Source organism: Primulina eburnea, chromosome 18, assembly GCF_022965805.1.
Source record: "Primulina eburnea isolate SZY01 chromosome 18, ASM2296580v1, whole genome shotgun sequence".
Lineage (NCBI taxonomy): Eukaryota > Viridiplantae > Streptophyta > Magnoliopsida > Lamiales > Gesneriaceae > Primulina > Primulina eburnea.
The window spans coordinates 22,138,015-22,160,343 of NC_133118.1; the positions used below are offsets into that span (position 1 = coordinate 22,138,015).

The 22,329-nt window shown below is 40.7% G+C and overlaps 2 protein-coding genes across 3 annotated transcripts in view; both read left to right on the forward strand.

The window, feature by feature from the left end:
- Window positions 1–669: 669 nt before the first annotated feature.
- LOC140819160 (uncharacterized) lies at window positions 670–2,711 on the forward strand. Its single transcript, XM_073179170.1, has 4 exons — window positions 670–1,081; window positions 1,142–1,630; window positions 1,745–2,403; window positions 2,706–2,711. The coding sequence occupies exons 1-4, from the start codon at window positions 670–672 to the stop codon at window positions 2,709–2,711; spliced, it is 1,566 nt and encodes a 521-aa protein (XP_073035271.1).
- Window positions 2,712–13,112: 10,401 nt separating this feature from the next.
- LOC140819807 (pentatricopeptide repeat-containing protein At4g14850) overlaps window positions 13,113–22,329 on the forward strand; it is a 76,509-nt gene continuing 67,292 nt past the window's right edge. The window contains exons 1-2 of one of the 2 annotated variants that reach the window (XM_073180039.1): window positions 13,113–15,431; window positions 15,640–15,704. In XM_073180039.1, the coding sequence (XP_073036140.1) occupies window positions 13,186–15,264 (2,079 nt within the window). In that variant the 5' untranslated portion in view covers window positions 13,113–13,185 and the 3' untranslated portion in view covers window positions 15,265–15,431; window positions 15,640–15,704. The remainder of the gene's footprint in view (window positions 15,432–15,639; window positions 15,705–22,329) is intronic. The other variant, XM_073180038.1, reaches the window with a different exon arrangement.

The window sequence follows — 22,329 nt, forward strand, 5'->3', positions numbered from 1 at the left end:
GCAGATCAGAGACTACACACTCAGGCGCCTCTAGACTGACCATGAGATTCTTGACTTGATCCTTGATATCCGAGAATGTTGCATTTTGCATGCATCATCTCAGTTTGTATACTCGTACATTCTCGTATTGGGCGATTGTCTCTCACGTCCTTGTTTTCATCTTAGGCACCCCATTCCACGGGGCAGGTCTTAGGTTGGACGGTTCGGACGACCAGGGCAGTGGCTAGAGCAGTTGGGTTTTCGGTGGTGATCCAGTGGAGGTTTTCTGTGGTTTCGTTATGGTTGTAATAATGTTTAAGACTGATGTTATTGCTCTGTTTTCATTTCGGTTGTAAGATGATTAAGTATTTGGTTTCCGCTGTTTAACTATTGGTATTAAGTTTAATGTTGCATTTTTATTATTCTGTTTAGTAGTGGCTCGGGTAAGGGCGCTACATTTGGTGGTATCAGAGCATGCAAAGATTTTTGGGACATTAGTAATTTTGTTTGAGGATTTAAAAGTTGATTTTAGTTTCCTTTCAGATGTCAGGAGATGGAAGCAGTCACGGTAGTGTGGGACATGGCCGTTATGGCGATGATGAGGCTGGCCGAGAACATCGTCGTAGAGATCGTGACGGAAGGCGTCACCGAGATCATGATGAAAGGAGAAGTAGGAACCGTGTCAACATTATGGATTTCATGAAGATTGGACCTCCACCGTTGACCGGAGATGAGAATGCTGATGTTCCTGAAGCTTGGGTTGACATCATGGAGCAGTGTTTTCGAGTGCTGCACTATGACGAGGATGAGAAGATGGAGGTAGCCGATTTCATGATCCAAGGAAAAGTTCGGAAATGGTGGAAACCTATTTCTGCCATTCTAGTCCAGCAGCATGGGCGGATTCGTTGGGAACATTTCTGTCAGGCCTTCATCAATCATCACTTTCCGCCAGCTCTTCGCCAGGCGAAGGAGATGGAACTATTGACTATTAAGCAAGGAGATTCGAACATTGAGGATTATCTGAAGCGTTTTACGGATCTGTTGCCGTATGCTCCTCACATCAGTGAGAATTCTGCAGCAAAATATTCTCACTTTTTGAATGGTTTGAACCTGGAGATTTTTGATCGGGTTTCTGTCTGTGATGATCCTACTTCGTACGAAGGATTAGTGAATCGTTGTCGTCAAGCCGAGATCAGTATTGCTAGGAGGAATGCTATGCAAGCTAGCAAAAGTTCTAGTTTTTTGAGACCAAGGGGTCAGTCTTTCAAGAAGTCTGCATCTTCTTCTTCTTCCGGTTCTGGAGGAGTACACAGCTTTGGCAGGAAAAAGATGCAATGTGGCCACTGCGGAGGTAATCACATGACGGAGAATTGTCGAAGAGCAACAGGTGCATGTTTTAATTGTGGTGGTTTTGGTCACATGAAGAGGGATTGCCCTAATTTGGAGAATCAGAGTGGAGGCAGAGGTTCTATGACAGGGTCTTATAGTGGAAAACAGTCTGAGGCCACTGTTCAAAAGAAAGGTTTTCCTGCTCAAGGTTCTCGTCGTGGAGGAATGTCACAAGGATCTCAGCAACGCCCACGAGTTCAGGGGCAAGTGTTTGCATTAAACCAAGAGCAAGCTGAAGAGCATAACGAGAGAGTCATTGCAGGTAAATTTCTTTTATGTGGTATTCCTGCATATGTATTGATTGACACCGGGGCATCGCATTCATTCATAGCATCAACGTTTGTTAAGAAGCATAAACTACCCTACGTGTCATTAGATGTTTTGTTGTCGGTGTCTACACCGATGGGACAAGAGGTTTTAGCTAAGCGGCTTGTAGTAGACTGTTTGCTAGAGTTTGAGGGAAATTACTTGTCTGCCAATTTGATGATATTGGCTATGGAAGATTTCGATTGTATTATGGGAATCGACCTATTGACTAAGTATAGAGCGACGGTAGATTGTTATCAACGTCTCGTTCAGTTTTGTCCAGAAGGAGACGAGAATTGGTTCTTCTTTGGTGAGGGAGCTCGACCTCCAATGACAGTAGTGTCTGCTGTAAAGGCACAACGAGCTTTAGCAAAAGGAGGAAAAGGATACCTCATTTATGCTGTTGACGTATCAAATGATGTAGTCGGCGTGAAGAACATTCCAGTTGTCAATGAATTTCCTGATGTTTTCCCCGATGAAATTCCTGGATTTCCTCCAGAGAGGGAAGTGGAAGTGGAGATAGAGTTGGTACCAGGAACCGCACTTATCTCCAGAGCGCCTTATAGATTGGCACCCACAGAGATGAAAGAGTTGAAACAACAGTTACAAGATCTTCTGGACAAAGGGTACATTAGACCCAGTGTGTCTTCTTGGGGAGCACCAGTGTTGTTCGTTAAAAAGAAGGATGGGTCTATGCGGCTTTGCATAGATTATCGACAGTTGAACCGAGTAACAGTCAAAAATAAATATCCGTTACCACGGATTGATGATTTGTTTGATCAACTGCAAGGGACTTTAGTGTACTCGAAGATCGATTTACGGTCTGGATATCATCCACTTCGAGTTCATCAACGTGATATCCCTAAGACTGCATTTCTAACAAGGTATGGGCATTACGAGTTTCTAGTGATGCCGTTTGGTTTGACGAATGCTCCAGCAGTATTTATGGATTTGATGAACCGAGTATTCCAGGAGTATCTTGACAAGTTTGTCATTGTCTTTATTGATGACATACTGGTATACTCTCGTAGCCTTGAAGAGCATGCACAACATTTAAGGATTGTGTTGGTAACCTTAAGGAATCACCAACTGTCTGCTAAGGTGAACAAGTGCGAGTTTTGGCTCGACAGAGTTGTCTTCTTGGGACATGTTATATCCAAAGATGGGATATCAGTGGATCCTAGCAAGATCGAAGCAGTGTTGAGTTGTGCACGACCGGAATCAGCTCAAGAGATAAGAGTTTTTCTAGGTTTGGCAGGTTATTACCGGAGATTCATCTCAGGATTTTCTCAGATTGCCAAACCATTGACTCAACTGACGTGTAAGAATGTGCAGTTCGAATGGACTCATGATTGTGAAAATAGTTTCAATGAACTGCGTCAACGTTTGACAACTGCAGCAGTTTTAGCTCTGCCATCTGGATCAGGAGGGTACATTGTGTACATTGACGCATCACTTCAAGGACTTGGGTGCGTTTTAACCCAGAATGGTCATGTGATTGCATATGCATCCAGACAGTTGAAGAAGCTTGAAGAGAATTATCCAGTTCATGATCTGGGATTGGCAGCGGTTGTGTTTGCTTTAAAGATTTGGCGACATTATCTCTATGGAGAGAGATTTGAGATCTTTACAGATCACAAGAGTTTGAAGTATATCTTCACTCAAGCAGAGTTGAATATGCGCCAAAGAAGATGGATAGATTTGTTAAAAGATTATGATTGCGAAATCAAGTATCATCCAGGATCAACGAATCTTACAGCTGATGCTCTTAGTCGCAAGGTGAGATTATCTGCACTTAAGACAAGTTTCATATCAAGTGTAATCCAAGATTGTTGTTCTCTGGGATTTCACTTCCGTCATAAGAAAGGAATGGAACACATTCGAGTAACGAGCATTTTATCTGAACCAATGTTGTATGCCAAAATCAGAGAAGCTCAGTTTTCTGATCCGAAGGTGGAAAAGTTAGCAAGGTTAGCAAACGGAGACAACACATCTAACTTTGCATTCCAAACAGATGGAACCTTGTGTTTTTCAGAAAGAATCGTAGTTCTAGAAGATTATAAATTGAGGGACGAGATTTTATCTCAAGCTCATAGGAGTAAGTTGAGTATCCACCCTGGAAGCATGAAAATGTATAAGGATTTGAAGACCATGTTTTGGTGGAAAGGTGTGAAGAGAAGTGTTTACCAGTTTGTAGCCAAGTGTTTGGTTTGTCACCAAGTGAAAGCTGAGCATCGACGATGTGGGGACCCTGACGCTAATCAAGTTCTTAATCATCATTGGGACTAATTAATCAATTATAAACAGGGTCTAAAAATTTTTCTTTTAATATACAAAGCGGAAACGTAATGTAATTCAATTCAAATTACATATTAAACATAAACATACACATCCTGTATGATCTACAAGTATTCACCTAGGTTCAACTACTACAATCAGGTAATATAACCTATCTATGTCCAAGTCCGGAATCACCACGCTAATCTCGATCTTTCTTCACCTCTGTGACCCTGAACCTGCCCCACCTGTTGTTATGCACACATACAAACAAGACAACAGCCGGATAACTCCGGTGAGATATGAATATCCCAGTATAAACAATGTATACATGCAATCATATAAAAACATATATAAAAGCATATAATTAACATTCATGACATGTATCAAATCAGAAACATAAATCAATAACAAGTAATAAATCACACTCAGACTCAAACAACGCGTCGTCTCAGACTCGACTCAACTCTAACCTAGGGATCCCGATGTCTGGGCGAAACAGCCACAGAATTGACGACTCAGTCAAGATTTAAGCGAATCAGCCAATAGCTAGGCGAAACAGCCGATAGCTAGACGAATCAGTCAATAGATAGACGAATCAGTCAATAGATAGACGAATCAGTCAAAATCAGCCAATAGCTAGGCGAAACAGCCGATAGCTAGACGAATCAGTCAATAACCAGACGAATCAGCCGGTGACTAGGCGAATCAGCCCATGACTCAACGACTCAGTAATCAATACATGCAATGACTATAAATCAATAGACAACAACGTCAATCTTATCAATTACAATTCTCAATGTAATAACTAAGTATGTGATTTAGGGAGACTCGAGTCAAACCTTACTCGAGTTGTGCAATCCCAACACAACATTAATTTATACCTTTCGTTGCAGTCTCGGTTTCCTGCTCAGTCGAAGTCTTGAATTCACAGCCTGTCTGATACTGACAATACCAACAATCTCATGTCAATATACCATTCAAATTGATAACAATCTGATCAATCTGAATTTAATTCAAAATCAACGGCATAACGGTACAATCTCCATATTCCCGTCAATACCATATCACCAGATAACAGTTACAATCCATAACTCATATCCAATACAATCTATAATCCAAATCTGTTCGGTATCAACTGATTATAATCAGAAAATCATAACAATTCCATAATCAGTCTATTTCTTAATCTGACTTCGATTCTGCGATGTCTAACATATCAAGAACATCATATATGAGTTCCATTCAATTCTGACAACAGCAAAATATCAAAGCATGTCAAAACGTAGCAAAACTTACGTCCAGTTGTAGCCTACGTTGCTAGGAACTCGGTACCGAAGTCAGAATCAAAATCGGACGGACGGATTTCTCGTACGTTGAATTCTAAAATCAAAAGTTAAAGATTTGGTCTGAATTCTCGTTTTCTCCCTATTTCCCTTCTGAAGAATTACGTTTGTATGTATATATATTTACAATCGTGCATGAAAAGCAAGTGGCGCATCCCGCGTGCACCACGTCTCGCGCATATGCGCGACATCACCGGCGCATATGCGCGAGACCTACTGGTCTCGGCAACCAACATTCGCGCATATGCGCGCTATTCTTCCGCGCATGTGCGCCACACCTTCTGCCAGGCTCGCGCATATGCGCGCCACTCCGTCGCGCATGTGCGCCAATTCTTCTGGATTTCTACTTTGGCTACTGGATTGCTCGCGCATATGCGCCATATGCGCGAACTCAAGTCGCGCATATGCGCATAATGTCCCTCGCGCATATGCGCGCACCACCTCGGCGCATATGCACGAGAGGTTCTGGACCTTCGGCGCATGACTCGCGCATCTCATCGCGCATGTGCGCGAATGCACACTCTCGCACATATATTTCGCGTCTTTTCCCATCTCTTCCAATCTAATCCGTTCCGTCAATCATTTTCTAGATTAATCAATAAATCATTTTAGATTAATCTCGGATTACGGTAATTATACCCAAATCATTTCAGATTACGGTAATCAAATTCTCGGGTCTTACATTTCTCCCCCTCTAAGATCTGAGTTCGCCCTCGAACTCGCAAGTAATCAATTCAGATATATCAGAAGAAATGTATACAGAGTTTAAATCATAAACTCATCTCAATTAATTCATTCTGAAATCTCAGTCAAAGATATATTCAACCTTCGGCTTCAAATACCAACAGTCATCATCCGATGTTGGCTTATTTGATCTATCCATTTAGAGATGTCTGCACTCTCTTCTGACTCAGCTTCACTCTCAAATCTGGGAGGTGGTTGCGGTGGTCTCCACTCTTGAGAAACAAATGCAGCTCCTCTCTGCCTTATCAGGCCTGCTTCAGCGCCTTTTGCTCTATTCATGGCATCAGCAAAATTATTCGGTCGCCCTGTGTTCACCAATGTAAAAATATCGGTGTTCAGACCATTGATGAACTGATCGGCAACGGCTTCGTCATTTTCAGACACATGTGGAGCAAACTTCAACAATGTAGAGAACTTGGTCACATATTCTTCAATGTTCAGCTGACCCTGTCTCAAATTGGCAAACTCCGCCCCCTTGTCTTTTCTGTACGATATTGGGAAAAATCTCTGATAAAACTCAGTTTTAAATACATCCCAAGTAATAATCGTACCTCGTTGCTCCAAGGCCCTCTTCATCGTACTCCAGCAGCTCTTTGCAACATCATGCAACTGGTTCCCAATCAACTTAATTCGGCGCTCATCGCTATATTCCAGCAATTCAAACAGCTTTTCGATATCATTCAGCCAACTCTCACACTCAACTGATGTCTCAGTACCTTTCAGAGTGGTGGTTTGAATGACTGAAACCTCTTCAGCAAGGTTTCCATCGGAGTCGGTGTTACATCCATGGGAGGATTCGATGTACTACCCTGTTCTGGAATTCGTCTAGGAGGCATATCTGAAACTCAAAAGGATTAGTGACCCAATCCAACACATCTGTTTCAATTCAATCTCCCTCCCGATCATCTTACTGCTGATCGAGAATCGGTTCAGATTTGTTCCCAATAATACATATTACAAAATCAAATCAGATAAACATGTAACAGGTATTATATAAAGCAGTAAGCATGCTAGCATTCACAAGCAAGGAAAGAAAACACATTCTACCACGCTCACTAGTTCCTATCTCAGTCTCAAGAACTTACAGTTCTAGAACCTACTGTTCTGGAACCTAATGCTCTGATACCACCTGTTGTGGGGACCCCGACGCTAATCAAGTTCTTAATCATCATTGAGACTAATTAATCAATTATAAACAGGGTCTAAAAATTTTTCTTTTAATATACAAAGCGGAAACATAATGTAATTCAATTCAAATTACATATTAAACATAAACATACACATCCTGTATGATCTACAAGTATTCACCTAGGTTCAACTACTACAATCAAGTAATAAAACCTATCTATGTCCAAGTCCGGAATCACCACGCTAATCTCGATCTTTCTTCACCTCTGTGACCCTGAACCTGCCCCACCTGTTGTTATGCACACATACAAACAAGACAACAGCCGGATAACTCCGGTGAGATATGAATATCCCAGTATAAACAATGTATACATGCAATCATATAAAAACATATATAAAAGCATATAATTAACATTCATGACATGTATCAAATCAGAAACATAAATCAATAACAAGTAATAAATCACACTCAAACTCAAACAACGCGTCGTCTCAGACTCGACTCAACTCTAACCTAGGGATCCCGATGTCTGGGCGAAACAGCCACAGAATTGACGACTCAGTCAAGATTTAAACGAATCAGCCAATAGCTAGGTGAAACAGCCGATAGCTAGACGAATCAGTCAATAGATAAACGAATCAGTCAATAGATAGACGAATCAGTCAAAATCAGCCAATAGCTAGGCGAAACAGCCGATAGCTAGAAGAATCAGTCAATAACCAGACGAATCAGTCGGTGACTAGGCGAATCAGCCCATGACTCAACGACTCAGTAATCAATACATGCAATGACTATAAATCAATAGACAACAACGTCAATCTTATCAATTACAATTCTCAATGTAATAACTAAGTATGTGATTTAGGGAGACTCGAGTCAAACCTTACTCGAGTTGTGCAATCCCAACACAACATTAATTTATACCTTTCGTTGCAGTCTCGGTTTCTTGCTCAGTCGAAGTCTTGAATTCACAGCCTGTCTGATACTGACAATACCAACAATCTCATGTCAATATACCATTCAAATTGATAACAATCTGATCAATCTGAATTTAATTCAAAATCAACGGCATAACGGTACAATCTCCATATTCCCGTCAATACCATATCACCAGATAACAGTTACAATCCATAACTCATATCCAATACAATCTATAATCCAAATCTGTTCGGTATCAACTGATTATAATCAGAAAATCATAACAATTCCATAATCAGTCTATTTCTTAATCTGACTTCGATTCTGCGATGTCTAACATATCAAGAACATCATATATGAGTTCCATTCAATTCTGACAACAGCAAAATATCAAAGCATGTCAAAACGTAGCAAAACTTACGTCCAGTTGTAGCCTACGTTGCTAGGAACTCGGTACCGAAGTCAGAATCAAAATCGGACGGACGGATTTCTCGTACGTTGAATTCTAAAATTAAAAAGTTAAAGATTTGCTCTGAATTCTCGTTTTCTCCCTATTTCCCTTCTGAAGAATTACGTTTGTATGTATATATATTTACAATCGTGCATGAAAAGCAAGTGGCGCATCCCGCGTGCACCACGTCTCGCGCATATGCGCGACATCACCGGCGCATATGCGCGAGACCTACTGGTCTCGGCAACCAACATTCGCGCATATGCGCGCTATTCTTCCGCGCATGTGCGCCACACCTTCTGCCAGGCTCGCGCATATGCGCGCCACTCCGTCGCGTATGTGCGCCAATTCTTCTGGATTTCTACTTTGGCTACTGGACTGCTCGCGCATATGCGCGAACTCAAGTCGCGCATATGCGCGAGACCTACTGGATGCGCATAATGTCCCTCGCGCATATGCGCGCACCACCTCGGCGCAAATGCGCGAGAGGTTCTGGACCTTCGGCGCATGACTCGCGCATCTCATCGCGCATGTGCGCGAATGCACACTCTCGCACATATATTTCGCGTCTTTTCCCATCTCTTCCAATCTAATCCGTTCCGTCAATCATTTTCTAGATTAATCAATAAATCATTTCAGATTAATCTCGGATTACGGTAATTATACCCAAATCATTTCAGATTACGGTAATCAAATTCTCGGGTCTTACAGACGACCAGGAGGATTACTTCAGAATCTTCCTATCCCTGAGTGGAAGTGGGAGCATGTAACGATGGATTTTGTCACCCACTTGCCGCTGTCTTCTAAGAATTGTGATGCAATTTGGGTTGTTGTGGACCGACTGACTAAGTCAGCACATTTCATTTCGTATAGTCGGTAATATAGTTTCGATCGCATGGCAAGACTATACATCCAAGAGATTCTTAAATATCATGGTGTGCCAACAAGTATAGTCAGTGATAGAGATCCACGCTTTACCTCAAGGTTCTGGGGAAGTTTTCAAAAAGCGTTGGGAACGACATTGAGTCTGAGTACTCCCTATCATCCAGAGACTGATGGTCAGTCTGAGAGGACTATTCATACGCTTGAGGACATGTTGCGTGCTTGTGCTTTGGATTTTGGACCAGCATGGCATGATCATCTGCCGCTTGTGGAGTTTGCATATAACAATAGCTACCACAATAGCATTGGTATGGCTCCGTTCGAAGCTTTGTATGGTAGACGTTGTCGTACTCCTTTGTTTTGGGACGAAGTAGGAGAACGACAAGGGCAAGGACCTGAATTAGTCCAACAAGCGATTGACGTAGTGGAATTGATCAAGAAGAGAATTAAAACTGCACAAGATCGTCAATCGAGTTACGCGAATACCAAGCGTAGACCTCTACAGTTTCAGTCAGGGGAAAAAGTTTTCCTTAACTTTTCACCGTTCCGTAGGGTGATGAGATTTGGACTCAAGGGAAAATTAGCCCCAAGATTCATCGGACCTTTTGAGATCTTGGAATGTGTTGGAAATTTGGCGTATCGATTAGCTTTACCGCCGTATCTATCCAGCATTCATAATGTCTTTCATGTATCGTTGCTACGACGGTATGTAGCAGATGAGTCGCACGTTCTTAGTCCGACAGATGTCCAACTTGAAGAAGACTTTACTTATGTCGAGAAGCCGCTTTTAATCCTGGGTAGGAAAGAGAAAAAGCTCAGAAACAAGACCATTCCACTTGTTCTAGTGCAATGGCAACGCCGAGGTACTGCAGAAGCGACTTGGGAGTTAGAGAGTCGTATGCGCTCAGAGTATCCTCATTTGTTTTGAGTTGTATTTAATTAAGTTGTATTGTACTTCAGTTTTGATTTCGAGGACGAAATCTTTGTAAGGAGGGGAGGATGTAATGACCCGAATTCTTATTTTGAATGAAGTATTAATTAAGAGATAATTAATGAGTTGTTAATTAAGTATTATTAAGAAATTGATAATTCGGGTTTAAGCTGTTGGTATCCACCGAATTTTAAATGGATAACCCGACCTACTTCGGATTACATTATCTCGAGAAATCCAACTAGACCAATGAGATTCTGACACGTGGCAGATAAGATTGGTTCGGATTTTCGGAAATAGTGTGGATGCAGCCTATAAATGGAAGCCGATTCTTTTGTTTCCTTCACCTCATTCTTCAGAGAGAGTTCTAGTTATACCATAGTTTCTAGTCAGTTTCTAGGGCACTTTGGTGTCGGGAAGTTTCGGAGCTAGTGTCGACTCGAGGAGGGTCGGTGAACTGAGATCGAGACATCATCAGCGGGCTGACGACGGACGCAGGTATAATCCTAAATCCTTAGATAGTGATTTAAGGATCATTAGGGAGATCTTTGTAGCATGTTTGATCTGGTTTGTTAGTGATTTCATTATGTTGGTATTGTCTAGGTTCAGAGCTTTCTGTCAGATTGTTTTAGTGAGGTACGTGATGTACTGACTGAGATATCCAAGCGTATTATACACACTTATATGCTGCATATTTATCTGTTGCATGATACATGTTTTACTGTTTTGGCATATTATGCATGACATATCATGTTGAGCCTGATATCTTTTGAGATATACCTCGTTTGTTGGGGCCGCTCAGCCATATTCTGTATTGTGGACGATGGGGCATCGAGAGCTACAGTGTCCGACGGGACCCGCGGGCTCGGATGACCTGGACATTGCAGGTCCACGTCTTGATGATTAGTGTGGGAGCCAAAACATGCCTAGGGCAGATCAGATACTACACAATCAGGCGCCTCTAGACTGAGCATGAGATTCTTGACTTGATCCTTGATATCCGAGCATATTGCATTTTGCATGCATCATATCAGTTTGTATACTCGTACATTCTCGTATTGGGCGATTGTCGCTCACGTCCTTGTTTTCATCTTGGGCACCCCATTCCACGGGGCAAGTCTTAGGTTGGACGGTTCGGACGACCAGGGCAGTGGCTAGAGCAGTTGGGTTTTCGGTGGTGATCCAGTAGAGGTTTTCTGTGGTTTCGTTATGGTTGTAATAATGTTTAAGACTGATGTTATTGCTCTGTTTTCGTTTGGGTTGTAAGATGATTAAGTATTTGGTTTCCTCTGTTTAACTGTTGGTATTAAGTTTAATGTTGCATGTTTATTATTCTGTTTAGTAGTGGGTCGGGTAAGGGCACTAAAAAAATCAAGATTGCGAACTTGAAAAATTTCAACAATTTGATACAGGAAGGTTGTGTGGCTAAATTTCCCGCCGAGAATGGAGTATAAAAATTGGTGTCGGTTGGGAATAAATCTAGAAAGCGTACTAGGTCAAATAATAGTAATTGGAGGATGAGTTCAGGAATCGTACACACAGATATCGATGTTTAAATACTAGGATATGAATTATTTTTAATAATTTAGGCTAATCAAATTCAAATAAGATGAAGTAAACTAATTGAAATTAAATAAAACAATTTAAATAAATTAACTAAAGCCAAAAATAATCCAAGCTATTAATTTAGACGAAAAATTTAATTATTTAAAAACGACTAAGGCTCACAATGTTAGCGAGACAAACTCGTAATTCACGTGTTAAATTTAAATTTAATAAATTAATTATTTCATTCATGATGAAATTCCTAAAATTATGTATTAAACGGTTTCTCAAATTAATAAATCTAACACTCCAATCATTCTTAATTGAATTTAATTAGATTCAACTCCATTAAGTCGCTGTGAAATTACAAATTTTCAACCTTAAGTCGCACACTGTAACTGAATGTTATTTCTAATCAGTTTAACAATGTGTTGATTGATGTATGAAGCAAATATTAATCAATCGCCTTCCGGTTTCAGATTAACCAACAAATATGCAATTTAATTGACCAGATTAAAAGAACACATGATAAACATAATCAATCAATGAATAAAAAATAAATAATATAATTGAATCAAACTCAAAACATCAGAAATAATTTTTTTGGCCCTATTATGGCCTTAGTCTATAAAAGTATACTTCATAAATTTAAAATAAAATTGCAAATCAATTTTTAAATTTAATGAAGAAAACATAGTTGAGAAGAAATGAAAAGAATTATCAGTAATTTGACGTGTGTCGAGGAATTCCACATACTTCTACCTTTAATCTTATTCCCTTCAATTCTTCTTTCACGTTTTTGCTGCTTCACTGTATCCTTCTCCGTTTTGCCCTTCCACTCTCTTCCTCTACTGTTACGGCTCTCCCTCTCTCTGTGCGCTTCTGGCTCCCTTTTATCCTTCTAAACAAGCCTCTTCTTTCAATTTCTTTAAAACTCATCTCAAACATAAATCTTGTAGATAAGATTGTAGATTTTATTTTAAAAAATGAGATTTTATCTTTATCAAGATATACACAGATTATTTTTTCAAAACTTCTATGATATCAAAGAAATAAAATATTAAAATATTTTTTTTCTTTTAATATTTTTTTCTTTGAAGTTTTTAAAATTTATTTAATTTCTAAATTTAATCAATTTTTTATTCTAATATTCAATTATTAATCCAATTAAATACATAATTAGAGATAAAAAATCTAGATCAACACACATAAAATCCCTAAATTTGGGCCTGTCGGTCACTGGAGAGCTCACGGGTTTTTGAGCATTGTCTGATAACTGTTTGATAAAATGGGACACAGAACTGTGTTCGTCGCTGCTAAAACTCTGGGCTTACTCGTGGAGTCCGCCGTTCAAACTCAGTCCTCCCTTCTCGGACGGTCAGTCCATGCCAAGATTGTGAAGACTCTGGGCCTAGTGCTTGATGCCGTGCTTTCCAACCATCTCATCAACATGTACTCGAAGCTCGACCGACCGAACTCGGCCAGATTAATTCTATTCCTTACCCCAGTGAAACTGCGTTCAGTTGTCACATGGACAGCCCTTATCTCGGGCTACGTGCAAAACGGTCACTTCTTTGCTGCCCTTTCTCAGTTCTCTTCCATGAGGCGTGAGTTTGTCCATCCGAATGATTTCACTTTCCCTTGTTTATTCAAAGCCTCCACGTCGCTCCAGGTGCCTACTCTGGGCCAACAATTTCACTCACTTGCGGTTAGACTCGGCTTCATCAAGGATGTTTTTGTTGCCTGTAGCACGTTTGATATGTACTCCAAGACAGGTCTTTTAAGTGACGCAGAAAGATTATTTGATGAAATTCCAGAGAGGAACATTGCTACATGGAATGCCTGTATTTCGAATTCGGTCCTTAATGGGAGACCTTCCGAGGCTATTTTCAAGTTTGTTCAGCTGTTACGAGATGGGGAAGCTCCCAATTCTATTACATTTTGCGCATTCTTGAATGCGTGCTCTGATGGTAGGTTCCTAAAGTTAGGTCAGCAGTTGCATGGCTGCTTGATTAAAGGAGGCCATGCAACTGATGTTTCAGTTTCAAATGGATTGATCGATTTTTATGGCAAGTGTCATAAGATTAACTTTTCTGAGAAAGTTTTTGAGAACATGCGTGTGTTTAATGGTGTTTCATGGTGTTCCATGGTGGCAGCTTATGAACAAAATGATCTGGGAGAGAAGGCATGCACGATGTTTTTGAAAGCACGTAGAGCTGGGGTTGAACCAACCGACTTTATGGTTTCGAGTGTGCTTAGTGCATGTGCTGGTCTAGCTGCTCTTGAAGCTGGTAGAGTGGTTCATGGTTTGGTGGTGAAGGCCTGTATAGAGGGAAATATGTTTGTTGGGAGTGCACTTGTTGACATGTATGGTAAGTGTGGGAGTATTGAGGATTGTGAGGCCGCATTTTATGAAATGCCCAGGAGAAATTTGATTTGTTGGAATGCATTGATCGGTGGATACGCTCATCAAGGACATGCTGACATGGCACTGGAATTGTTCACGGAGATGACTGATTATAGAGAACTGGAAAAGTTAGTTCCCAATTTTGTAACTTTTGTCAGTGTATTAACTGCCTGCAGTAGAGGTGGTATGGTAAAGGTGGGAATGGAGATATTTGAATCGATGAGTGTGAAATATGGCGTTGCTCCAGGGGCAGAGCATTATGCATGTGTTGTGGACATGCTAGGGAGAGCTGGGCAAGTGGAACGTGCTTATCAGATTATACGTAAAATGCCTGTTGAGCCTACTATTTCAATATGGGGGGCTTTATTAGGAGCTTCTAAATTGCACGGGGATCAAGAACTGGGGAAGATTGCCGCTGACAATGTGTTTGAGCTTGATCCCCATGATTCTGGCAATCATGTTATCCTTTCAAATATGTTTGCTGCTGCGGGACAGTGGGATGAGGCCAACCTTGTAAGGGAGGAGATGAAGGATGTAGGGATCAAGAAAGGGGTAGGATGCAGTTGGTTATCTGTCAAGAATACTGTCCATGTTTTTCAGGCAAAAGATACATCACACAGCAGAAACTCTGAGATTCAAGCGATGCTAGCTAAATTAAAGAAGGAGATGAAGGCTGCTGGATATATTCCTGCTACCAGTTTGGCTCTCTATGATGTAGAAGAAGAGGAAAAAGAATCAGAAGTTTGGTGTCATAGTGAGAAGATTGCACTTGCATTTGGCCTTATCTCACTCCCTCCTGGAGTGCCTATAAGGATAAATAAAAATCTTAGAGTTTGTGTGGATTGCCATAGTGCAATAAAGTTCATCTCCAGTATTGGTCACCGAGAAATTATTGTTAGAGACAACAATAGGTTTCATCGATTCAAGGATAACCAATGCTCTTGTGGTGATTATTGGTGAACATGTGGTTTCTTCTTCGATTCCTATTCTTCTTTTGTATTATTTGTATCCATGGAAATCTCATGGCATAGTTTTTGGACTCCCAAGTAAAGTTAGATGGAAATGGGAAGATCTAATTTTTTTAAACGTTTGAAGAAGCATCTGGCTACTGGTGCTCTGGTATTGAGGTGAGTTATTTTTTAAGTGATAATTAGCTATCAATAAGAGATGAATTCTAAAGGTTTTCAGATTTTTGAATTTTTATAAGAGGGTTATGATATAATTTAACATGAGAATTATCATCTCATATTGTACACCAAATCGACATCACAAATCACTGTAATATAATTTTACTTGAGAATTATCATCTCATATAGTTATTTTTTGACATGCCAGAATGTAGAGTATAATAGGTAGCACAAAAAACGAGGTCATCATTACATCTCCATTATAAATACCAAGTTCTCTCTTTACATTTATTCGCTATTCATATATTGAATACTCACATTTATTGCTCATTTACTGCCTACACTCTCACACCAATTTCACAATCATCATCTGATTACATCGGTTTTTTGCTTAAATCTTTCATTGACTTAAGCATCGGAGTGGCCACGCCGGACACCTCTCCGGCGCTCATTCATCTGATTACATTCTTGTTTGCAGATCTTTCCCGCTGTGTAAGGAGAGAAGCTTTTGATCCAGTCGTACTGCTCTTATTTCCTACATAACATTGATAGCTGATCCGGCAGAGAATCCGACCTGGCTTATTCATTTTACCCGGATCGCATCATTGGCGCCGTCTGTGGGAAACTAGAGTTATAAGACGTTGATATGGCTCATACCAGGAGAACAAATCAAGAAACTTCTCGGATTCAGGAAGAAAATAACACAAATCTTTCTGGTGCAGGTGGCCTGCCTACTGTTAACTTAACACCTGAGGAGTTGGCCCAGATTGTATCTGATGTTGTGGAGGCAGCCTTAGCAAAGAGACCCCTTGCTAATCATTCTACCCGACCAGAGCAAGAACAAGAGCATTTGCGAGAAGAGCAGGAGGAAGAGAGGGAGTCGAGCGGAAGTTCTAAATCTCCTACTGTGGCAGAAGAGCTAGAAGAGTTGAGGAAGAAGGTGAAAGTGTTAGAGGGGCAAGTTGGCTCTAGGAGCAGTGCTCAAGTTATTGTCAGGGGTTGCCAATTTTCTGATTTCATCGTCCGGGAACGAATTTTCGGGCATTTCAAGTCAGCCAGGGTTAAGGATTATGATGGGAGTTCCGACCCTGAAGAGCATCTCGCCATATTAAAAAATATGGCCATGCTACATTGTTATGGAGACCGATTAAATGCAAAGTGTTCCTAACCACCCTGATTGACTCGGCCCAGAGGTGGTTCGACGGATTGGCACCTCAAAGTATCCAATCTTTTGAAGATTTTCAAAAAGTATTCTTGCACCAGTTTAGCATCAGCAAGAAATATAAATAGACTGCTTTCAGTTTGTTTGAAGTAAAGTAGTGCCAAGATGAAACTCTAAGAGCATACATCAAAAAATTCAATCGAGTGGCTTTGGATGTCCCTGTCTACGCTCCCGAAACAAAAACTACTTCATTCATGCTGGGGTTGTGGGAAAGAGATTTCTTTCGATCTTTAACAAAGAAGTTGCCCGAGACTTTGAATATCTCTTATCCCAGGCGGAAAAGTACATCAACTTGGAAGAGCTTCAAAATCAAAAAAGAGAAGCTCTGAAGAGAGCTAGGGGAGACCGGGTTGTTAGGCCCAAGGAGAGAGCTCATAAGAAGGGTGGTCCGTGGCATTTTTCTCACATCCCCTTAAGAGCCCTGGATCGTGAGATTCAAAAGTGTAGATTAGATTTGGCTCAGCTCCCAAGTTCAATGGCACAATCGCCGAGCCCGGAGAAGAAAGGGTTTTGTACCCTTCATAAAGAATGTTACCATGATACCAATGAGTGTCAAACTTTAAAGAGAGAATCCAATCGGCGTTCTGCGCCAGGATCTAATACACACGGTGAGCCAAGGCAACCACCCTGGTTCGCCCGGTGCCCCAGACCTACCACTTCTGGTAGATCGGCATATGTCCCGAGTGGGAGTAGGAGAGAGGAAAGAAGCTCCCGGGATAAGAGAAATAAGCAACCAGAAAAGAAAAAATTCTCCCCGATTCGAGGAATAATAAAAATGATTTCAGGAGGATCCACAGATGGTGACTCCAACCGGGCTCGGAAGGCAAGAAATAGAAGAGAATTTCTGGAAATTGATGGGAGGGGGAGGAATGAGCTGGTCATAAGTTTTGGCCTAGAAGATCTCAGGGGAGTCAGTCTACCCCATAATGACGCTCTTATTATTCAAGTCAGGGTTGTAAATTATGATGTATTAAGGGTTTCGTTGACAATGGCAGTTCTGTCAATGTCATCTTCAAAGAGGCCTTGATTCAAATAGATTACATGAGTAGAATTTGGAGGCGGTTGAGAATGCCTTATTTGGTTTCGCGGGTCATGCAGTGTATCCAAAAGGAGAAATAACAGTGCCATTAACTCTGGGAACTGGAGACTTGTGAAAGAGGGTCATGACAGTCTTTACAGTAGTGGATGCTCCATCATTCTCGGTGTAAAGGCCCGTTTCGTATTCGCATTTTTTATACGGAATTATCAAAAAAATTCTAAATAATTAACTTGTCTCAATCATAAAATAAATCGATAAATAGATTTAATTTTAAAATAACAGTAAAAGTAAATATTGTGTTTCAAAACAACAACAAAAATCATCCAAGTGTGGGAGTTAAATTCCCTCCAATCAGGGAGAGCTCCTTGTGCGCGGCGTAGCATAAGGTCTAGCTGCTGCTGGTTGGCTGAGTCACCATGATTTACCTCCTCTCACATTCCTGTCGGGCAAGGGGTGAGGGGCGCCTAAGGTGAGCGATTTCACCTTTTGGAGCAACATATTAAAATCTGAATTTGAACATAAAAGGTGAATAAACTGAAACATAAGGTCCTCGGGTTCCTACTACTGCTGACCCAAGCTAGCTCACCGGTCTCCGCCGTCAGTCTAAACCTCATCAGTACCTACAACAGTCATATCTAGTGAGTCTAAAGACTCAACATGCATATATCGTGAATAACAAGTAAATACATCATAAAATCGCATGCAACGTAGAAATATAATGTCGTAAAACTTAAGGTGAAAATCCTGTCATGAGTAATTATAAATACGTGCATATTTGAAAAACGTACGTGAAAGATTTGCTCGATAGAGCCCCGTCATAAAATATCATAATGAGATTTTTCTAGTAGAGATAATGTTTCAACGCAAGTGGCCCGTAACATAACATGAACGTCTGATCAGACTAAACCACAGTATACTGGGCGGTATAGATCACCACAGCCCTTGGGCTAGATGTCTGTACCCATACATAAACATAAATCGGTCGTAAGTCACCGGGTGGAGAGAATCCCATAAGCGTGAGGTGGTCACAAAACATATCACATATATCTCAAAATAAACATTTTATATTTTATGCACGTAATATAATTATAACCCTGTTTTTATCGAACGAGTTGGATCGTTACCAGGCTTGCAGCGACCTAATCCTAACATGAGAAAACATGCAAATAATCTCAACTTGGCAAAAACTTCATATCCGAGCCAAAAACGAGATAAACGCGACTGATAAGTGCGAGAATTGCACTTAATTTTACTGTTAATCCATTTGATCTATGCTGGTTTCGAGCAGATTTATGCTTGGTTTTTGTTGTTTTTGTGTAGTGCAGGGAATATACAACTATGTGATGTTGGAGAGCAATCAGGGATGTTTTTGAGCGTAAAACAGCGAAAGAATCAGAGCCGCCGTTAGCATGCCGAGAGATAAGCGCAGCGCTGCGGCGCCTCACTGCCGAAGAACAAGCGCCTAGGCGCTATGGGACAAGCACCGCGGCGCTAATACTCACGAACGACGGGCGCTTAGGCGCAACTTACTCAGCGCCGCGGCGCTAATGGCGGCGAAACATGACTAAATGGGCTTCGACTTACGGCCCAGAAGAGGGATATAAAAAAAGAAACGAGGGTTCAGAAAAGAGGAGGCCGTTTTTGGACGAAAATACAGGGTGAAACTCGGAGCGAAGGCGAGACGAAGGCAAGACACGCGAAGATCAATTACAAAGACGAAGAGCGACGAATCTGGGGACAGAGACGACACTTCGGATTTGTTATCTGTCTTTTGTGTTTCTATTTTCTCATATTTCAATGTCTAAAACTTTGAACATGAGTCGTTTTTATTTCGAGTTCGTCATGAACTAATCTTCTAGTCTAGAGAATGACATAGCTTTGCGGAAACGATAATTCGACTCAGTTATTTATATGATTGAATTCTTTCTTGTTTAATTGTGTTATCTATATTCATTTCACTGCAATTTACTGGCCATAAATTGTTAGTTGTTGATTAATTCTATAACTCGGGAGAGGGACTAGAATTATAGATCATTAGATACACATCGTTGAATGTTTATAGCGTTCGGAAGGCGTATAACTTTAGCGAGGCTTAGTAAGAACATTGTTTGCATTTATCTATGAAACTTAGATTTTAATTAGGAATAATTGAGTCGAAGTTGATAGATACAATTTATTCGTCACTTGGGAAAGAGGGAATAAAATAATTAAGTGTCCTTGGCCATTAAATAATTGGAATTCAGGAACATAAAGTTAACTGGGAATAATTATCGTGGAAACTTGGTGAAGTCATTTATCTAGATATTTTCTATCCTTGATATTTTCCTCAATCCGGTATTAGATTAATTATTTGTTTTCAATCTATTCGTTTAAGTAAATCAACCATTCTATCGAATTGTCTAGATAAAGTGTGGACTATTTTAATTACAAGAACATATATTTATATATACACTCCTCGTGGGATCGATATCGGTACTCTAACCAGTACTAAAACTTGACACCATATACTTGCGAGCATTTAAGAAAACACGCAACAAGTTTTTGGCGCCGTTGCCGGGGAATGTAAAATTTGAATTTATATCAGTATTGTTACCAATTAGTCTAGATTTTAATTTAGAGCTTTTATTTTTATTTTTAGTTTATATTGATTTAGTTTTTCATTTTTTTTCTGCTTGACAGTGCATGCTAAGATCGCAAAGCCCTGACTTGCTTATTTTTGATCCGGAGATCGAAAGATCTGCAAGAAGATTAAGAAAAGCAAGAAGAGATGAGATCCAAGCAATGGATGAGAACAGAGAGAATGACAGACACGCCCAGCCAGAGGCTATTCTTATCAGAGATCACTTCCGACCAGTGATCAACAATCATTACTCTGGTATTGCTCGGGGGATCATAAATGCCAACAATTTTGAGCTGAAGCCTGCCCTGATCAATATGGTTCAACAAAACCAGTTCTCTGGAACTGCTACTTCAGATCCTCACATTCACCTGAGAAATTTCTTGGAAATCACAGATACGGTAAAAATTAATAATGTTCCTGACGACATTATTAGATTGCGTTTGTTTTCTTTTTCTCTCAGGGATCAAGCAAGAGGATGGCTCCAATCACTGCCGTTAGGGAGCATCACGACATGGCAGGAGCTGGCGACGAAGTTCCTTTCTAAATATTTTCCACCTGCGAAGTCTGCACAATTAAAGATTGAGATCAGCACTTTTAGACAGACAAACTTCGAGCAGTTGTATGAAGCTTGGGAAAGGTATAAGGAGTTGTTGCGAAGGTGCCCGAATCATGGTTTCGAAGACTGGGTACAGATAGAGCTTTTCTATAATGGGTTGAATGGTCAGACACGGACAACAGTGGACACAGCGGTAGGTGGCACAATCTTTGCCAAATCTCCTGCTCAAGCCTACGACTTGCTTGAGCAGATGACTATTAATAGCTACCAATGGCCGTCTGAAAGGTCAGGAGTACAGAGGACTGCCGGAGTTTATGCTGTGGATCCTATCACGTCACTCACTGCACAAGTATCAACGTTAACTACACAGATAGCAACCATGAATAAAGTGAGCACATCAAATACTGACGGACCATCGCCTGTCTTTGAAGAAGCACATTTTCTTGAAGAAGCTCAGCATATCAACAACAGAAACTTTGGAGGCTTTGGCGGATATCGAGGTAACCTTCCCCCTAATACTTATCATCCTAGGTTGAGAAACCATGAAAATTTTTCTTATGCAAACAATAAGAATGTGTTGAATCCTCCACCGGGGTTCAATACATCAAATGGGGAAGGAAAGCCATCATTTGAGGATTTAGTGGGAACATTTGTTGTTGAATCTGGTAAGAGGATGTCTAGAACCGAGTCTAGACTTGACAACCTTGAGACACATATGGCGAGTATTGGTGCTACTTCGAAAATCCTTGAGTCGCAAGTGGGGCAGATAACGAAGCAACTCACGTCTCAACCGTCAGGCGCAGTCCAAAAGACTGCAGACCCAAATCTGAGAGAATTGAATGCCATTTTTATACAGCAGAAAGAATTTGGTGTGGTAGGCAGAGAAGAGAAGGAGGTTGAACCCACACCTGTTCGGGATGAAAAGCTAATTCCAACCAAAAGAGCCCGATGTAAGAAATCTGAGAGGTATGATTTAAATCAATTCACTGATCTTTCTTTACTTCCCTACCCCCAGAGATTTTTACAATTACAAGCTGAATTTCAAAAGAAAAAAGGTCTTGAAGATCTCAAGAACCTACAGATTAATAATGAGTTTGCAGATCAGGTGGAAGGTGAATCTACTGAAAGAACACGAAGAAATCTTTCTTAGAAGTTACTAGATCCCGGTGAATTTATTATGCCATGTGAAATAGGGAGTCAATTGGTAGAAAAAGCTATCTGTGACTCAGGAGCGAGCATAAATATAATGCCAAGTTCTCTCTACGAGAAAGTTGGGTTGAGCAGAATGAGATCCACAAGCATGAGCTTACAGATGGCAGATAAATCTATCAGGACACCGTTGGGTATTGTAGAAGATGTTGAACTTAGGATTGACAAATTGAAGGTTCTAGCCGAGTTTGTAGTACTCGACATGGGGAATAGTCAGAACGTTCACGTTATTCTAGGACGACCATTATTGGC

Bases quoted from the DNA above. Each gene is read 5' to 3' on its own strand.
- LOC140819160 (XM_073179170.1), top strand. From the start codon at position 670: ATGGATTTCATGAAGATTGGACCTCCACCGTTGACCGGAGATGAGAAT. The intron at 1,082-1,141 runs GTTTGAACCTGG...CTTCGTACGAAG, and splicing joins ATATTCTCACTTTTTGAATG to GATTAGTGAATCGTTGTCGT. The intron at 1,631-1,744 runs GTAAATTTCTTT...ACGTGTCATTAG, and splicing joins TAACGAGAGAGTCATTGCAG to ATGTTTTGTTGTCGGTGTCT.